General features: G+C 39.6%; 1 protein-coding gene across 1 annotated transcript; it reads left to right on the top strand.

The window, feature by feature from the left end:
* Window positions 1–7433: 7433 nt before the first annotated feature.
* On the top strand, window positions 7434–14672 carry LOC122862867 (elongation of very long chain fatty acids protein 4-like). Its single transcript, XM_044168674.1, has 7 exons — window positions 7434–7715; window positions 9464–9549; window positions 10089–10276; window positions 11300–11380; window positions 12571–12742; window positions 12903–13030; window positions 13384–14672. The coding sequence occupies exons 2-7, from the start codon at window positions 9483–9485 to the stop codon at window positions 13663–13665; spliced, it is 918 nt and encodes a 305-aa protein (XP_044024609.1). The 5' UTR covers window positions 7434–7715; window positions 9464–9482; the 3' UTR covers window positions 13666–14672.
* The last annotated feature ends 897 nt before the right edge of the window (window positions 14673–15569 follow it).

Here is a 15569-nt window from a genome sequence, read left to right as displayed (position 1 = left end):
AATTTAAATCGGCAGTGTGGCCTATCTGCCCATTAACCAGGTCCCCATTATGGGCTTATTGGCAGAGCTGGTCCTGAACCAGCTGTAAATATAATTAGTGACCACATTGTGCTGGAAGTACCTCGTGTTGACTCTTGTTTTCCAGGCCACAGTTGCAGACCCTCTCTACTGGGTACACTTCAAACTTCTTGTAACACTAAAACTGATCTAATAGCCCTTGTTTTGTGTAGTGGTACTTGTTTTTTATGGATTTACATTACACCATCCACCATGCACTATGACAAAAATTTTGCTCAACACAGTCAAAATAAGTGGCTGCACTGGGTGCCAGCGAGGAAAAATCCTGGGAATCAGAAATGTAGTAATGGCAAGTCAGTGAACAAACTGCTTCCAGGCAGCTTTAGTCTAAGGAGAAAAATATTTCCCCTCAAAATATTATCATAATCTTACAGAAATAGACAGCAATACTATTCACATCAAGAACACACCCATTCAACAGTATGTAGTATGTAGTATGAGCCCATAAGGTGAGTAATGAGGAGCTTGTAACTTGTGTATTCCAGAGTATGTAAAAACAATATTAGTACAATGTAGGTAGTTGAATAATAAGTGGAGTTTGGTCATATGTTATTGGGGTCCATTCGCTGCTGCGTCTGTGGTGTAATTAAATATGCTGTGAACTGAGCATGATGACATCATCACAGGGTTACATAGAATATATTAGAGGTTGATAATAATAAACAGTGACAGATAAAACACATCATTCAATTTTGAGAACTATATCACTCGAAACTCAATCTTCATAATATTAACCAGAATGTCCAGCAGTTATTTTACAAACCTGGTTTTGATTAAGTGCATGAAACAACAGTTTTTCAGGTTACGGTATGGCCAAAGCCAGGACAAAGAATGTCATTCGTCTAGCTTAAAGCCGAGACTCAGATTTCATCAGAGGGTGGTTGCTCCCCCCACAGAGCAAGAGACCAGCGAACTGAGACCTCCTTCTGTATTATGTCTGAGGTTTGCACTCATGGGTGACTGACAGGTCATACTACAGGTAATGAAAATATTATAGTAGACCATATAGTCTCTTTTTTTACTGCAAAATAAACAAAATGGTGAACGCACACACATACCTTTAATGAAATGTCCACATTGCTCACTATTTTTATCGCAGGATGTGAATATATATGTGTTCTATCGATGTGTGTTTTGCTGCCTTTTGGAAATGCTGGGATCTATTTGTACGAAACAGACGCCATTTAAACATTTAAGTCTGCAAAGCTTTAAACCGGCAGTCTTTTAGCTCTATGTTTGGTCTCCAACAACTCCTGAGGGAAATATCCGGCTCTTCAGCTGCTAAATGCTCCACTATGTTGACCAGCTAGTCTCTAACTTTGTCTGTCTACCATTTGGTTTGTCTACAATCAGGTAGGGTACAGTGGGGCTTTTAGAGCTTTTTTCCTGAAAACAGCTGCCTGCTGCAGCAGAAAACAATATGAGAGCGGTGAGAGTGAACCAAAACAGGTTGTGACTCAGTTGTGAGCTAAATAATGAGGTGAAACTCTCTATAAAGCTCCGTAAAGCAGAGGGAAGCCACAGATTCAGGTAATAATTCTCTGTAGATTCATCACTACAACTTTTCACATTGTTTTCTAATCGTCATTTAATACATTGTTATTATAACATTATAACAAAGTCGCTTTTACTGTAACATAGACCTAATGATGTGCTCTGCAAACATCTGAAATGTGTCATGCCTGGTGCACAATAATATGTTGTTGCAATTCTGTCACACTTGCAGTTAGCGATTTGATTGACCCTCTGTTATCAGTCATGAATGATAACACGATGAAGAGTGTCAGGCCCCTTGAGTTTTCTAGCTTTCATGTTAGGATTACACCTAGACCAATTACACAGTAGCCTAAACATTTTGTCTTTAAAGGGTACATCTGGATCTGAATTCCTAGCAGTGTGCCACAGGGATTTATGTTGGGCCCTGGCCAGTTCACCATTTCTATAAATGATATAGGCTCTTTTGTGCATTATTATCAAATATATCTTAATTCAAACAGAACTATTTTACACTGTCGAATATTCTGTCCCATTAGCCATTGAGAAATTACAATAGTGTGACTGATTTAAATTAAAGTTAACATAACTTGACTTCTCTCTGATTTGTAGGAAGATGACTGCTGAAGCAGTAAGTTCTGCCTTCACACTGAAACCCTAAGACTGAGTTAACCATTCTGCTCTAACATTCACTACTGGAGATAATTATAATACTCACCATTTTAAATGATATGGTTGGTTGGCCATCCCTGAATGCGAGATGTAATAATTACGAGTACTTCTTATTTCAAGAAGCCCTTCTCAGACAATCGCCATCTTATATCTCATCTTTACTTCTCTGGTAATGTGATTCATATTTAGCTTGCTGCAATGATTAACTGATGCTTCAGGAACCTTTTACCAGAAGTGATTCTGTAAAGATTACTTTTACTGGAATTATTTGCAAAGCCACCTAAAAATTAAAGCACTTACACAATCTAAACAATCACCTGCCTGTAACTGCTTTAATTGATTCTGTTTGTTTATTGTTGTGTTCTGTTTGTCTGTTCCTTTTATACTGCAATATTATATTCATTTTTCAGTATAACTGTAAACAGGGTGTCGCTGCATGCTCACCCAACCTACCCTGTAAAAATTAAAGGTTAAAAAATGAGTGCATGTGTGCATTCGTGAGTGCGTGTGCGTGCAAAAGCAGACTAAAGAGTGCGGGTGGACATGTGACATGTGGAAGAAACTAGAAAGAAAAACAGAAGAGAAACTGCCTCTGAAAGATGATGATAAATGAAAATGGTTAAGAGTTTAGAGACAGGAAGCATAACACAATGAATGAGTGAAAAACTGAAAAATGAGAAATTATAGAATGACTTGACAGGATGGGAGAGGAAAAGTGAATGAGCAAAGAGGGAAAGAAAGGTATAGCTGTAACAGTAAAACAGGAAAATTGGTGCCCCATCTTCGGCCCTGGGTTGAGGTACTTTCTGTATGTGGGCCTTGGGCACTTCTGGCGACACTACAGCAGGGGAGAGGTTCCCCTTACACAGAGGCCAAATGAGGACACAACACTGTGTGCACATGTAGAGTACATATATATGTGTGCAGCTCAAATCCCGTTTTTATGGGAAGCAGTAAAAAAGCCCAGTTATCCTCAAAATGGCACAAGCTGTGTCCTAATGCCACATCTAGTGAGCCACTATAGACAGAGAGGGATCAGCTACTGAATGAAGCCAGTTAAATCTCAGCCCGATGCATATGCCTTTCAAATTAAAACCATATGAAAAGACTCTAATGGAACGGACTTGATCCAGATTAAACAAGAACTGTGAAAGAAAATGACTCAAGGCAATTAGATGCAATTGGAGAAACTATAGTTAGGGCAGCAGCGCTAATTAAAGGAGCATGAATTCAGTCTTTTATGGTAAATTGTTGCACTTTTCTGCATACGACAATGATATAATCCACTGTGTTTAACCTGAAACAAAAACACCAATTTTATAGTAAAATGCAATGTTTTAGTCCTGCCTTAGGATGCATGTGCATTGTGCAGACACAACTATAAAGTGACAGAGATTTCACACATGGGTTCACATGCATACTCACCTACAGGACATACACACAGAGAAACTATTGAGAAAAGTATACATACACACGCTAAGAGCCAAATCTCCTTAAGCCTGTAATTTCCTGGCCGCACGTGCTAAAACAGAGGAAGGACTTGAGAAATCATCTTGACTGAGTTATTCCTATCTGTGCTGCTCCTCTCACACATCATCAAATGTAGCCCCAAGTCTCTGCCAGTGGTGATGACAATAACGCGTTGATGTACGAACGTGTCTTCCAACGAGTTTTTCTGCATGTGCAAACAGATACTTCATGTTGCAAGATTTTGACCTACCACCTATTAGACCCTTACTAGGGGAATGTTTTGGAAAAAGTGGTATTTCCCAAAAGGCTTTTTTTTTTTTTTACAGCAGCACACTGCTCCAGAGGTATGTGGAAAACAGTTCGTCCCAGGTGGTTGGCTGCGAATGTGCCCTACAGAAGGAAATTTCCCTTACAGAGATCTTGGTGGTTTGTGCACAGTGTGTTCCAGCATAAATCATGAGCTAATATATCTCTGATGGATGCTTTGGGGGCTAAAAAGAGATGGCTGTGCTCTGCCATTTGTGAAATGTTTACCCTTTTGAAAATGGCATTGCCAGATGTAAAATGAAATATGAAGACCATAAAGAGTGATTAAGAGTGCGTAGGATTAACAGACACTAACTTTACAAGTTGTGAAAACGCAATATACAGGCCAAGAGTGAAGCGAAGTGCAAGCAAACAGGACAAGAATGAAAAAGAAAAAGAAAGAAAGAAGCCAGAGGAATAAAATAGGAAGGGTGAAAACAGGAAATTCAGTCACACAACACTATATAGCCACTTTGTCGCACACACACACACAAAAGCACATATGCAGATACAGGTCAAACAGTCAATCTGAGAAGCATTAGATTGCTTTGTTGTAACCACCATTTTACAAGGTCTCTAAATGTTACTGGTACTTTCCAACATGAGATTCAAAGCTCTGTGGTGATACAACATGCTTCCCTAATGACAATATTGAAAACTCGTGAAACCCTTATTAACCTTTACAAATTTTAAATGGAATCATAATACAAAAAATACTCTGGTACACGTGTTTTTAATGATATCAATATGTTCTTTTAGGTCATACATCACTTTTAAAGAATGTATGTTTGGCTCCATGTTGTTTGGTGCTCTTTTATTTGTACATGAATGTGGTAAAATACTTCTTTTTCCATCTTCTTGACTCTCCTCTCACTCTGAAATCTTGCACACTATGTCCTAGATGGTCCTAGACATCTTCTTCTTTTTTTATTTTCACCAACTTGAATATCTGACTGCTATCTCCCTACATTTTCTGTTATATTTAACCACAAAACGCCACTAAATCTCAAAAGTTATTTTTCATTATTATATTTGACCTCACAGGAAATGTAAGTATTTCACTTGAACAACGCAGCATCTAAAGAAGGCAATAATATTGTATAACCATATCTTATTATTATTCATTAAGTTAGTTGACGTATATTATAAACACATTGTCTTAAATTGATTTTTTATGTAGATCTGATCAACTCCAACTCAATGGGACTCACTTTCCAGATGTCACATGAGTCATACCACTTTACACAGAAATTCTGCCTTCGTGTAACACAGCCAAAAGTTGTTCCTGCACTATTCAGGGCTGTTCTAATATTAAGTGTATTTATTCAACCCACAATCTGCAGCCAACACAACCTTCCAGGTTGGGCTGATGTGGTTGGTGGAACTACAGACCAGTAGTCGTGACATTTCTGATTATAGAACCGCCAACATGCCTCCTTTGCATTCTGCATTCACCACACTCTGAATATGCCAAACCAACTTTGGTACAAGGACCACACAGATATGAATGTGTGTGTGTGTGTGTGTGTGTATACAAGGGAGGTAAGACCAATGGTGTGTAGGCAGGCAGGTGAATCTGTTCAGTCACTGTCAAACCAGTTCTACACGTGCCAACCTGCACCACCTATAGAATGGGAAAGTGATACTAGCGGCAGTTTAAACTGCAGATGTAGACGTAGCTACTACAGTATTCACACATGCCTGCAGGCAATGAGTATAAAGGCTGCATAAATGTTCTTCTCCAACACCAACCTTCGTCTCCAAAACCAACCACTTTCTTGCTCATCCTTAGGCAAGGACGGGGAGGATGCTCGAGATTGTCAATTTTAGAAATGAGAGGTTTTGTGTTGCCTGAGCAAGTAACTGCAAGTACCATAATTAGAGTGCAATTGCAGTCATGAACTGAACCATCAAGGCGAATGTGGAATAGATTGTGCCAGAAGAAACAACTTTTGTAGTGCATTGCACATACAGAATTTACCGCTGAATTTACATATATTATAATTTATGCCACATTGTGGACAGTAACTGTCACTCTTTCTAGATTAAGGTAATTGATTCAACAGTGATACAGCAAATCATAGTAGTAGTGTATTTTGAGTATTGATCTATGTATTTGTCTTTATTGTGTTGATATATAGGCTGTGAGTTCACAGCTAAACCATGAATGTGCATATGCTAGCTTTCAAGATATCTCACAGCATTTAACCACGCTGCAACAAAGAGGAAAGGAAGTGTCCATGTTATGGTGTCCAAACCTGTATACTCTGAAATATAAGCTGCCAATGTTTTTCTTACTTTATTTTAAAACATTATATTTATGTGATTTGTTTCATCCACACACACACACACACACACACACACACACACACACACACACACACACATTTGCTTTGGTCCTCCTCAGCAGGATTCAATAGATTCAATAGATGTATGCCTCAAATTTGTGTATTCATCTGGAACACCAGCACATAGTCTTATAGGGACCAACTGTTTCCTCCACATACACACACACACACACACACTATTCCTTTACTGTTTTGGATTCTAGCAGCTGGATCTGTAACCCTAGCTAATGGAAAATCAAAGTAAGAACAAATCCATAAATCACACAGGAAAAGGACAGAACAATGGAGCCTTTAAATTAATCCGGTGATAAAAGATGGCAAGACCCTGGATGGAGCTACATGAGGCACGAGGGCACTCAGCTAAATTTCACTCAGACGTTTGGTAAGTCACCTGTCATGTACAGTGTTTGTATGGTAACTGTACAGTTTATGGCAAATAACATAATACACTCTGTCAGTGACATATTGCAAAATGAACTGAATGACTAACAGTGTGTCTTCGCAGAATATTTGGGTAGATTAGCCTACAGCAAAAAACTTCACTGTTGACTTAAGTCAGGCTTCCTTAGAAGAAACCTTGTCTCTCCTGTGTCAAAGCAGGAGAGCTGGTTTGTTACGAGGGTAGGTGAACTGAAGATGATAGCGTGACAGCGCCATCTAGTGGCATAACCCGGGCACAGACGACAGCATGTTCTCACCAGATACCTACAGAACCAAAGTAGATGCATGTAGAATGTGGAAACATAGCTTTGTATTCACACACAACAAGCTCATAGTGCGTGTCACTCTCTACAAAAGTAGAATTTATTAAATTTATAAAGTCATTCAGTTACTTAATAAGTCAGTTTGTTGGTTAATTAGTTAGTTCACTCGTTATTTAGTTCCAGTTCCCGGTCCATTTTTCACAATTGAGAATGACTTCCGTCTTGATTCTGAAAACAGTGTCCAGATGACTACGACTGAAACCTTTTCTACGATACGTTATTTAGTTATACAGTTGTAACTCGTGTATGTGCGCGTGCGCGTAAACACATGAGACAAGCGAGTGAATTCCCGCATGCGCAATGCCTTCTGGCGTCTCTGTGTCTAGGAGATTGCATTTGCAAGAAGATGATGCGGCTGAGCGGCCGGCACGGACTGAATTCATAATTGGCCTATCTTAGTCATAAATTTTCACTTGCCTTGTCTAGTTTCTTGCCAAAGTCCTGTTTAATGTCGAACTGTAACCGGTGCGGAGTAGAAACTGATTTGCAGTAACGACAGAAGAAAAAGAGCGAAGCAGTAACTGAAAGGAGTTGGGCATCACATTACACCGGATGTCATTACACGCTCTTACATATCGAGAACGTAAGTAACTGCATTTTTGACATTGTGTGTATACTGTGTTATAATTTGGTTTTGAAACGCATTTACCTTAAAAAACCTGCTAACTTCCAGTTTTGAGTCTTAATTAAGGAGCCTTGCTGGGAAGGAGCCCAGCCCTTTGTCCACGACATAGCCTAGAAATTATTTCTACGTGGGTCGAGGCAGACGCTTGTTTACAGTTTGGGAATATAACTAATCTTATTCCCGTCTTCATTCGCTCTCAGCACCTTTCACCCACCCACCTGTTAAGCCTGGGCAAAAAAGCATGAACGTAAAATCCATAGAACAAATGTAATTGATTTTATTGGCTGTGGGAGAGCTAGACCCGTTTTAAAATAACTTGGGCTATCTGTGAGGTATTTTTAATATTATATTATTATTATTACTGTAAAATTACAATAGCTGTTATTTTAACAGTGTGCAAGTTTTATTCTCCATTGTCTTCATGATCAAGGCTTTTTTTAGTGTGCCACCGCACATGTAGGCAGATAACCATCAACCACAGGCTTGTGGGTCGTTGGGCATTTGTACTTAGGCCTACATCTAAGCTCGTAGATCAATTGAATTTAAGCCTCTTGAGCGGTCCGAGCGAAACCTGCTGACACATGTGCCTGTCTTTTTGTGTGCGCACAAACCCTGTTAACCCTCTCTATCTCATTCCCCTCCGCGGCCCACTGCAACTAAACTAACCCCTGGGTGGGTATGTTATTATATGAAGTCCTGCAAAAATGGTCCATTCTGCAGATTACCTAGTGCTCACACCCATGTGCAATATTGCTCTGAACACTTATCTGTGGACAGTAGTCACAGTATACAGAGCAATGGATTATTTAAAGGGCAGCTGATCAGACGCGTTGGGATTAATTATAGATTAATATAGAGACACCAGCTCTCAGGTGGATAAGAAATGTTTATGTAATGCTGCTTAATTAAAGTCAATGAGGTGTCCATCTCTCTCTCTCTCTCTTGATGTACTATGTACCATTATTACTAACTTTTAGTTAGATTTTTATATCATATTTGTTCTGTTAGTAAGTTAGGGGGCTTAATAGAGGAACTATTAAATCTATCTGTGAGAGAGAGAATAGTGTCAGGAACATAGAAAAAGGAATTACCCAGTATCCTCCATCCTATTTCCTACAATTATCTCAAACTGTTGTGACGGACCAGCAATCATAAGAATCAATGGAAAGTGCATTAACTTCTTGTGGAAGATAATGTTACCGTACCCTTTCAAATAGGGGCAAGTGAAGAGAGGCCTAATGTGGTCTTTTAGGATGTTTTCAGCAATGCTGAAAAAGCGTGTAATGGAAAAAACGTTATCCATGCATTTATAATGAGCTTAATAATTCCGTGCTGGAGCATATAATATGACACAGCATAATACAAATCCCTGTCTAAAAGCCTCTCACTTCTCACATATTATCTGGTAAGAACTCAACACCATGAGAAGTTAGTTTAATAGGATGCTGAATCTTTGGGTTCAGTCCGGACATCATTGGCCTGATAAATATGTGCACATCAACAATTGCAAGCGAACCATTGCAGAGATGTGTTTCAATAATTTGTAGAGAGTGACACGTTCTAAGAGGACAAAATAATTACGTAGTGTAGCTCCTCATGCTACTAGTTACACTGATGGGATACGAATGGCCTGTAATTTAATTTGGGTGGCTCTCACTGATTTGGACTGTCTTGCCTCTCTCTCTCTCTCTCTCTCCCTGCCACAGTATAATCAAGACCAGAGCCATGGAGGTTGTAACACATTTTGTGAATGACACTGTAGAATTTTACAAATGGGGCCTTACTATAGCAGGTAAGATTTTTTTTTTGACTTACTTTGCAATCATTTGTTTCTAAATCACACTAGAGCAGTGCACCACTTCAGATGCACAATTATTGAAAAATGACGGATATTGATTCATGTCCATTGTTGTCAATGTCATAAAAAAATATCAGGTAAATCTTGTGGGTTCCGATAAGAACCCACAAGATTACTTGTAGCGATAGAGGAGTGCACAGAAAAAAAACAGATAACACAGATTTTACACAGGTGCCCAATTTGACAATGTTATTTTTCTGGAAGTGTCAACAAAAGTCAGCATGCGATTATTTATTGCATTGGAAAATGATGTGACAGCATAACTACGTAGCAAAGTCTGGCAGGTCAAAGTTGAACCAAGAAGAGGCCACAGGTAGTTTGTTTACAAATTTTAACATTCAGTTTGTTTTAACCTCCAAATGTGGTCAAACTGGGGACTTAGTTAAAAAAAAAAAAAAGATTGTTTACTTATGTGTGCTTTACCATTATACCTCACTTTTTCCCACCATTGAAATGAACCCTTTTTCCTCCAGACAAGAGGGTGGAGAACTGGCCGATGATGTCATCCCCCCTCCCCACTCTGGCCATCAGCTGCCTGTACCTGCTCTTCCTGTGGGCGGGGCCTAGATACATGCAGGACCGCCAGCCCTATACACTCAGGAAGACCCTCATAGTCTACAACTTCAGCATGGTGGTCCTCAATTTCTACATCGCCAAAGAGGTAAGGACTCAAAAGGACGCAGATTACTTCATGTGCTACAGTTGAACACATGACTGATAACATAGACATATAGTCTTTTTTTGTCAGGATGTTAAAAGGATGATGTGGTAATACCATCCTAATACGTTTTCCTAATACCAGTGTTACCACCCTTTGAAACTGACTTTCCCTCAGGCTGCAGAGACATTTTACACATACGCAAAATAAGATCACAAAAACATTCCGAGCACTGTTTATAGACTCTAATAGGAAAAAAAAAAAAGGTAAGGTAATACACTATAGAAACACTTGCTTATAGAGGGAGGCTGTCTTAACTCCAGCTGCCACCATCACCTTACAAGTCAAAAGATATTATAAAACCCTCCCAAATTGCAGGTGCTTTTTTGTGTCACTTGTTTTCACTTCGCCAGTAGTTATGCATGTTTCATTTTCCTTGTCGCATGTTTGCAGTGAGGCTCACAGAATATACGTGTTTTGTTTTTTTTAAAGAAAAGTTTGGTGTTGAGAAAATAACACCAGCGACACTGCCCACTGTGATGAACCTACTACTTAATGTAAAGAGACAAGTACTCACAGTTGAACCACTTTAATACGTCATTTATGTGGTCGAACAGTAAGTCTAGTCTGCATATTATCTTAACTAGGCCTAAGCACCTAGCAAGTGGCTGTGCAACTGATTACTTCTTTTACAGCACATAATGTAGAAACGCTTTGTGTTTTGTGATACATCCAAGAGCAGAGCAGAAAATGGATTCTACTGTAGCAAAGATCTCCAATCCCTGAAATGTCTAATAACTCTCGGTTGTTTCTAATAACCCACTGGTTTTATAGAAAACTCAAAACTTGTTGAAATTGTTGATAAAAAAAAGAACATGGATATTTTATTTAAAATAACTTGTAAAGGCATCCTTTAGTCTTTGCACACTCTTTAGAAAAAGCATGTATCAACAGGGGTCAGGAAATGTCAGCCATTTTCCTCTCTCTTTCCTCTTTCTGACTTCCTTTACTCTTTCTTCCCATCAGCTCCTACTAGGCTCTAGAGCAGCCGGGTATAGCTACCTCTGTCAGCCTGTCAACTACTCCAATGATGTCAATGAAGTCAGGGTAAGCTCCCTCCAACACACACATCACCTAACACATGTACACACATCCCGTGCCAGTGCACAGATTCACACACTTCTGTACACAAGTACCAAACTTATCTTGGGAAAATAGAATCAATTTGACAAATCAATGCTTTTGCTAATCGCATATAAAGCAGTGGGGTTTTCAAAGTCTACCAAGTGTACGGATGCTGTAATCCTACTGTTGACGTTAAGGAGATCACTATTTCTGTGTATCAGTGCATTCAGTTTTGTCACGGGTTAAAGGAGGAAAGCAACAGAGAGAGGATTGAGAGATACAAGTTTATATCTGAAGTGATTTCAGGACAGAGAGGGTGTGGCCCGCACTCAGATAGGCAGGAGTAATTGGTTTCACCACCGTAACACTCCATCTTCAGGCCTCGCTCTTTCATGATGGCATGATGCCACACCGCCGTGGCTTAGAGAGCAACCATGTGTACTCTGTGCGTCAGGCTGGGAGGAATGAAGAGTTAAATAGGAGGACACAACACGGAGTGATTTGCAACATGTTGTCTCGGGACAGTGTCTAATAGTGAATACATTTGCAATATATTTGATTTCCAAGTCTCTTCACATGAAAATATAATACTTAAACTCTAAATTTCTCCTGGGAGATCAATTAAGTGTCATCCTATCCTGTCTTATAAGATATGTGGACAATTGAAACATTGATTTCAGGCAATTTGTATAATTTATTCACATAGAATTAAAAAACATCACTACAAATGGGGGCAATATACTGTATATCACACAGTTACCCTTAATATATGATTCCTGATCATTTGTTATACCCTCCAGTGGTTCAATATACTATGATCCTTAATTTATACTATCCACGCTACAATATGATATTACTTTATGTCTAAAGCTTGTTTTAGTATTTTGTTCTTTTCTGTTATACCTTGTTCACACATATAATCATAAAAAACGGTCTCTGCAGTAGTAATTATTTGTAATACTTCACTCAGCTGTCCTACATGACTGGAATCAGGCCTGAATAAGTAGGACCTTAAGTGACTGCAGTGAGTTGTAGCAGTGTCTGCTGCAAGGTTGTATTCACAGTCTGAAGCTGTTATCTGTCAAAGATGCTATCTTATATGGTGGTGTTAGTGTCTGAGCTCCACTGCAGTAAGATGCAGTAATTAACTCCACCATGTTTTATGTCTTTAGATAGCATCTGCTCTCTGGTGGTACTACATCTCCAAAGGAGTGGAGTTCCTGGACACAGTCTTTTTCATCCTGAGGAAGAAGTTCAACCAGGTCAGCTTTCTCCACGTCTACCATCACTGCACCATGTTCATCCTCTGGTGGATTGGCATCAAATGGGTCCCCGGCGGACAATGTGAGTAACAGGATCTTAATTTCTGTGATATCCAGATGTTGAATCATCAGATTGGTTTTGTCTTCGTGCTTCTCACTTCTGACTCATGAAGCACTGGCATTCAGTTGCATGCTAGCCATTTGTAAATAACATGACCACCTTCACTTTAATATTTCCACAGCATTTTTTGGTGCAACCATCAACTCTTCCATCCACGTCCTCATGTATGGTTACTATGGCTTGGCAGCTTTGGGACCTCAGATGCAGAAGTACCTCTGGTGGAAGAAATACCTCACCATTATTCAGATGGTGGGTGTTACTTTATAGCTGTATTTTTGTGTGTGCAGATGTGTGTATTGGCTGTCATGCTGCAGCCCAAAGCATGTCACTTTGAAAAACAAAACATTTTTGTGCAGATGTTAAAACATTTGGTGAAATATCCTCCTTAAAATAGCACTCATTAAACTACTTGTCATAACATTGCAGTTAGGTCATTGAAACAATTATAATCTGGAACTGCTTTAATTAATACATGGTCAAAGGAATGCTGTTTTTTTGTTTCATGTTGTACATTCTGCAAGTTAATTGCGTCTTTACTGTGTTTCAGGCTGTGTTTTGCTTAATTATTTTTATTATGTGTCTACATTTTGTGTGTTCAACAGATCCAGTTCCACGTGACCATCGGCCATGCTGGCCACTCCCTCTACACAGGCTGTCCATTCCCCGCCTGGATGCAGTGGGCTCTGATTGGCTATGCTGTCACCTTCATCATCCTCTTCGCCAACTTCTACTACCACGCTTACCGACGCAAACCTTCCTCCACACAGAAGGGAGGCAAGCCCGTCGCAAACGGCACCTCTATGGTAACTAACGGTCACAGCAAAGTGGAGGAAGTGGAGGATAACGGGAAGAGGCAAAGGAAAGGAAGAGCGAAAAGGGAGTAAAGAAGGAAGAGGGCTTGCTTTGGCGATTAATAGAAAGAGGACAGTTGAGAAGGAGGGAGGGGAGGGAAGTTCAGACCGGCTTCATCCTCCCTGCAAATAATGTAGAAGGATGTGATTTGTGACCAACTTGGAAAGGTGAGAGGGTAGCAGTGTGTGTTTGTGGGTGTGTCTGTAAGGGTTTCTGGATTTGAGAGGATGAGAGTGGTGTTGGTTGTCTCCATAACAGTTTTTTTTTTAATCAAGAAAAACAAAATGCTGATCATGTAGGCTCCCTGCTCTTCTGTCCAACTTTGTTTTGGACCATAATAGGACCAAAATATCAAAGGACCTACAAACTGCTCAGCTTCCACTAACTTACAACCAAACTTCACCTCCAACTTTTGTACTCTGGATTCCAGTATTGTTTTAACTGAAAGCTTAAATAGTCTTTAATGTGCTAATTTATTTTCTAGCGTTTTAATTAATTTAATTATTACCAACAAAATAACATGCAGGAGAAAAGAAATCACAATATGACGTTCTCACAACTGCCATCTACTGTGTTTAACTACTTTTCATTCATATACACCATCTACCAATCCAACATGTCATGGACTTCACATTTCTCTGCTGTCTCAAACTGATATAACTGTGCTGCATTTACAGAATGACATGCTATTTTCTTTGTCTTCATTGTGAATTAAAAACCTGGTTTAAAACACTTTGGGGGTGGGACTGTAGTTTCTTTTAGTATTTATGCAAATCTGTGGGTATCTTTGTTAATATTTTTTGTGGGTCCTCATGATTTATTTCTTTTTGCTGTGCAATGTAGCTGAGGTGCAAGAATAAGAGAGCAGAAGTTAAGCTCAATATTGTCTCACTGCCATGTAGGACTGAAGGGAACCTCATCCTGAAAAGAGATTTTTTTAAGAAAACAAATGGTTATTTCATTGTCTTACCAAAGATGAAAGCGACACAGCTTCTGGCTGCACATATAACTGAAATAAAGACAATGTCAGCACCCCATAGTTTATGTTTGTGTGTCTTTGTGTCAGTTTTGGTGTGTGCACAAGCCATGCATTTGCAAAATCAATTGTACATCAGCTACTCTACTGCTAAAGCACCGTTGTACTGAACATATCAAAGCAAGATGTCACCCATTAGGAACCTAATCTGGAGCCGAAGCCTTCCCATCCCCCATCTTCCCATTTCCTCTCTCTCCTCATTCCTCTCCTTCCTTGGTCTCTCCCTCTTCCATCCCAGGATCCGCAGGATGGAAAGGTGAGAGGCAGAGGTAGGCTGTGTCTTTGGCCTGTCCAGACAGATCTGCCCTAATCTTTGGGGGTAAATTGGCTTTAGCTCCAAAAGAGCTTATTTCCACGTCACTCCACGAGTTACCTGGGAAAGCAGGTCACTGGAAGAGAAGCCTTTGCTAATCTGCCATCAGGTTGCTACTGTAACTCTCAAACTGTATGGATTAGTTAAAGTGTTGATTTATTGTGCAAATGACTATACAAGATGTGTACTTCCATGTGAAAAAATACCTGCATGATCTGGCCCCAAATATGAGCACAAGATTTGCTGGTTCATTTCAGGACTTTATCCCGCCCTCTCATCCACATATTTTTTCTCACACTCGCCATTTCTTCAGTAGCCTTTGACAAACACATTATATCCCATTGCACTTTCCCAACATTGTGGATTCACTAATGGCATCTATTAAATTATTCATCCGCTATCTTTTTCTTGTTTTCCAAAAGCCTTATCATACCCATTCTGTTATTCCTGATACTTCGCGTCTGAGGTTGTTTTCATGCTTAGCCACTTTCTCCACATCCTCCTCCCTCCAACACACTGTACATGCACTACTTTGCAGTCTTCCATCTTATCCTTGTGCACCACCACCTGTCTCTTTGCACCCATGA

This window comes from Siniperca chuatsi, linkage group LG16 (assembly GCF_020085105.1).
Source record: "Siniperca chuatsi isolate FFG_IHB_CAS linkage group LG16, ASM2008510v1, whole genome shotgun sequence".
NCBI lineage: Eukaryota > Metazoa > Chordata > Actinopteri > Centrarchiformes > Sinipercidae > Siniperca > Siniperca chuatsi.
Note: the sequence above shows the minus strand (reverse complement) of the source record. Positions and strands in the feature narration are given on the sequence as shown.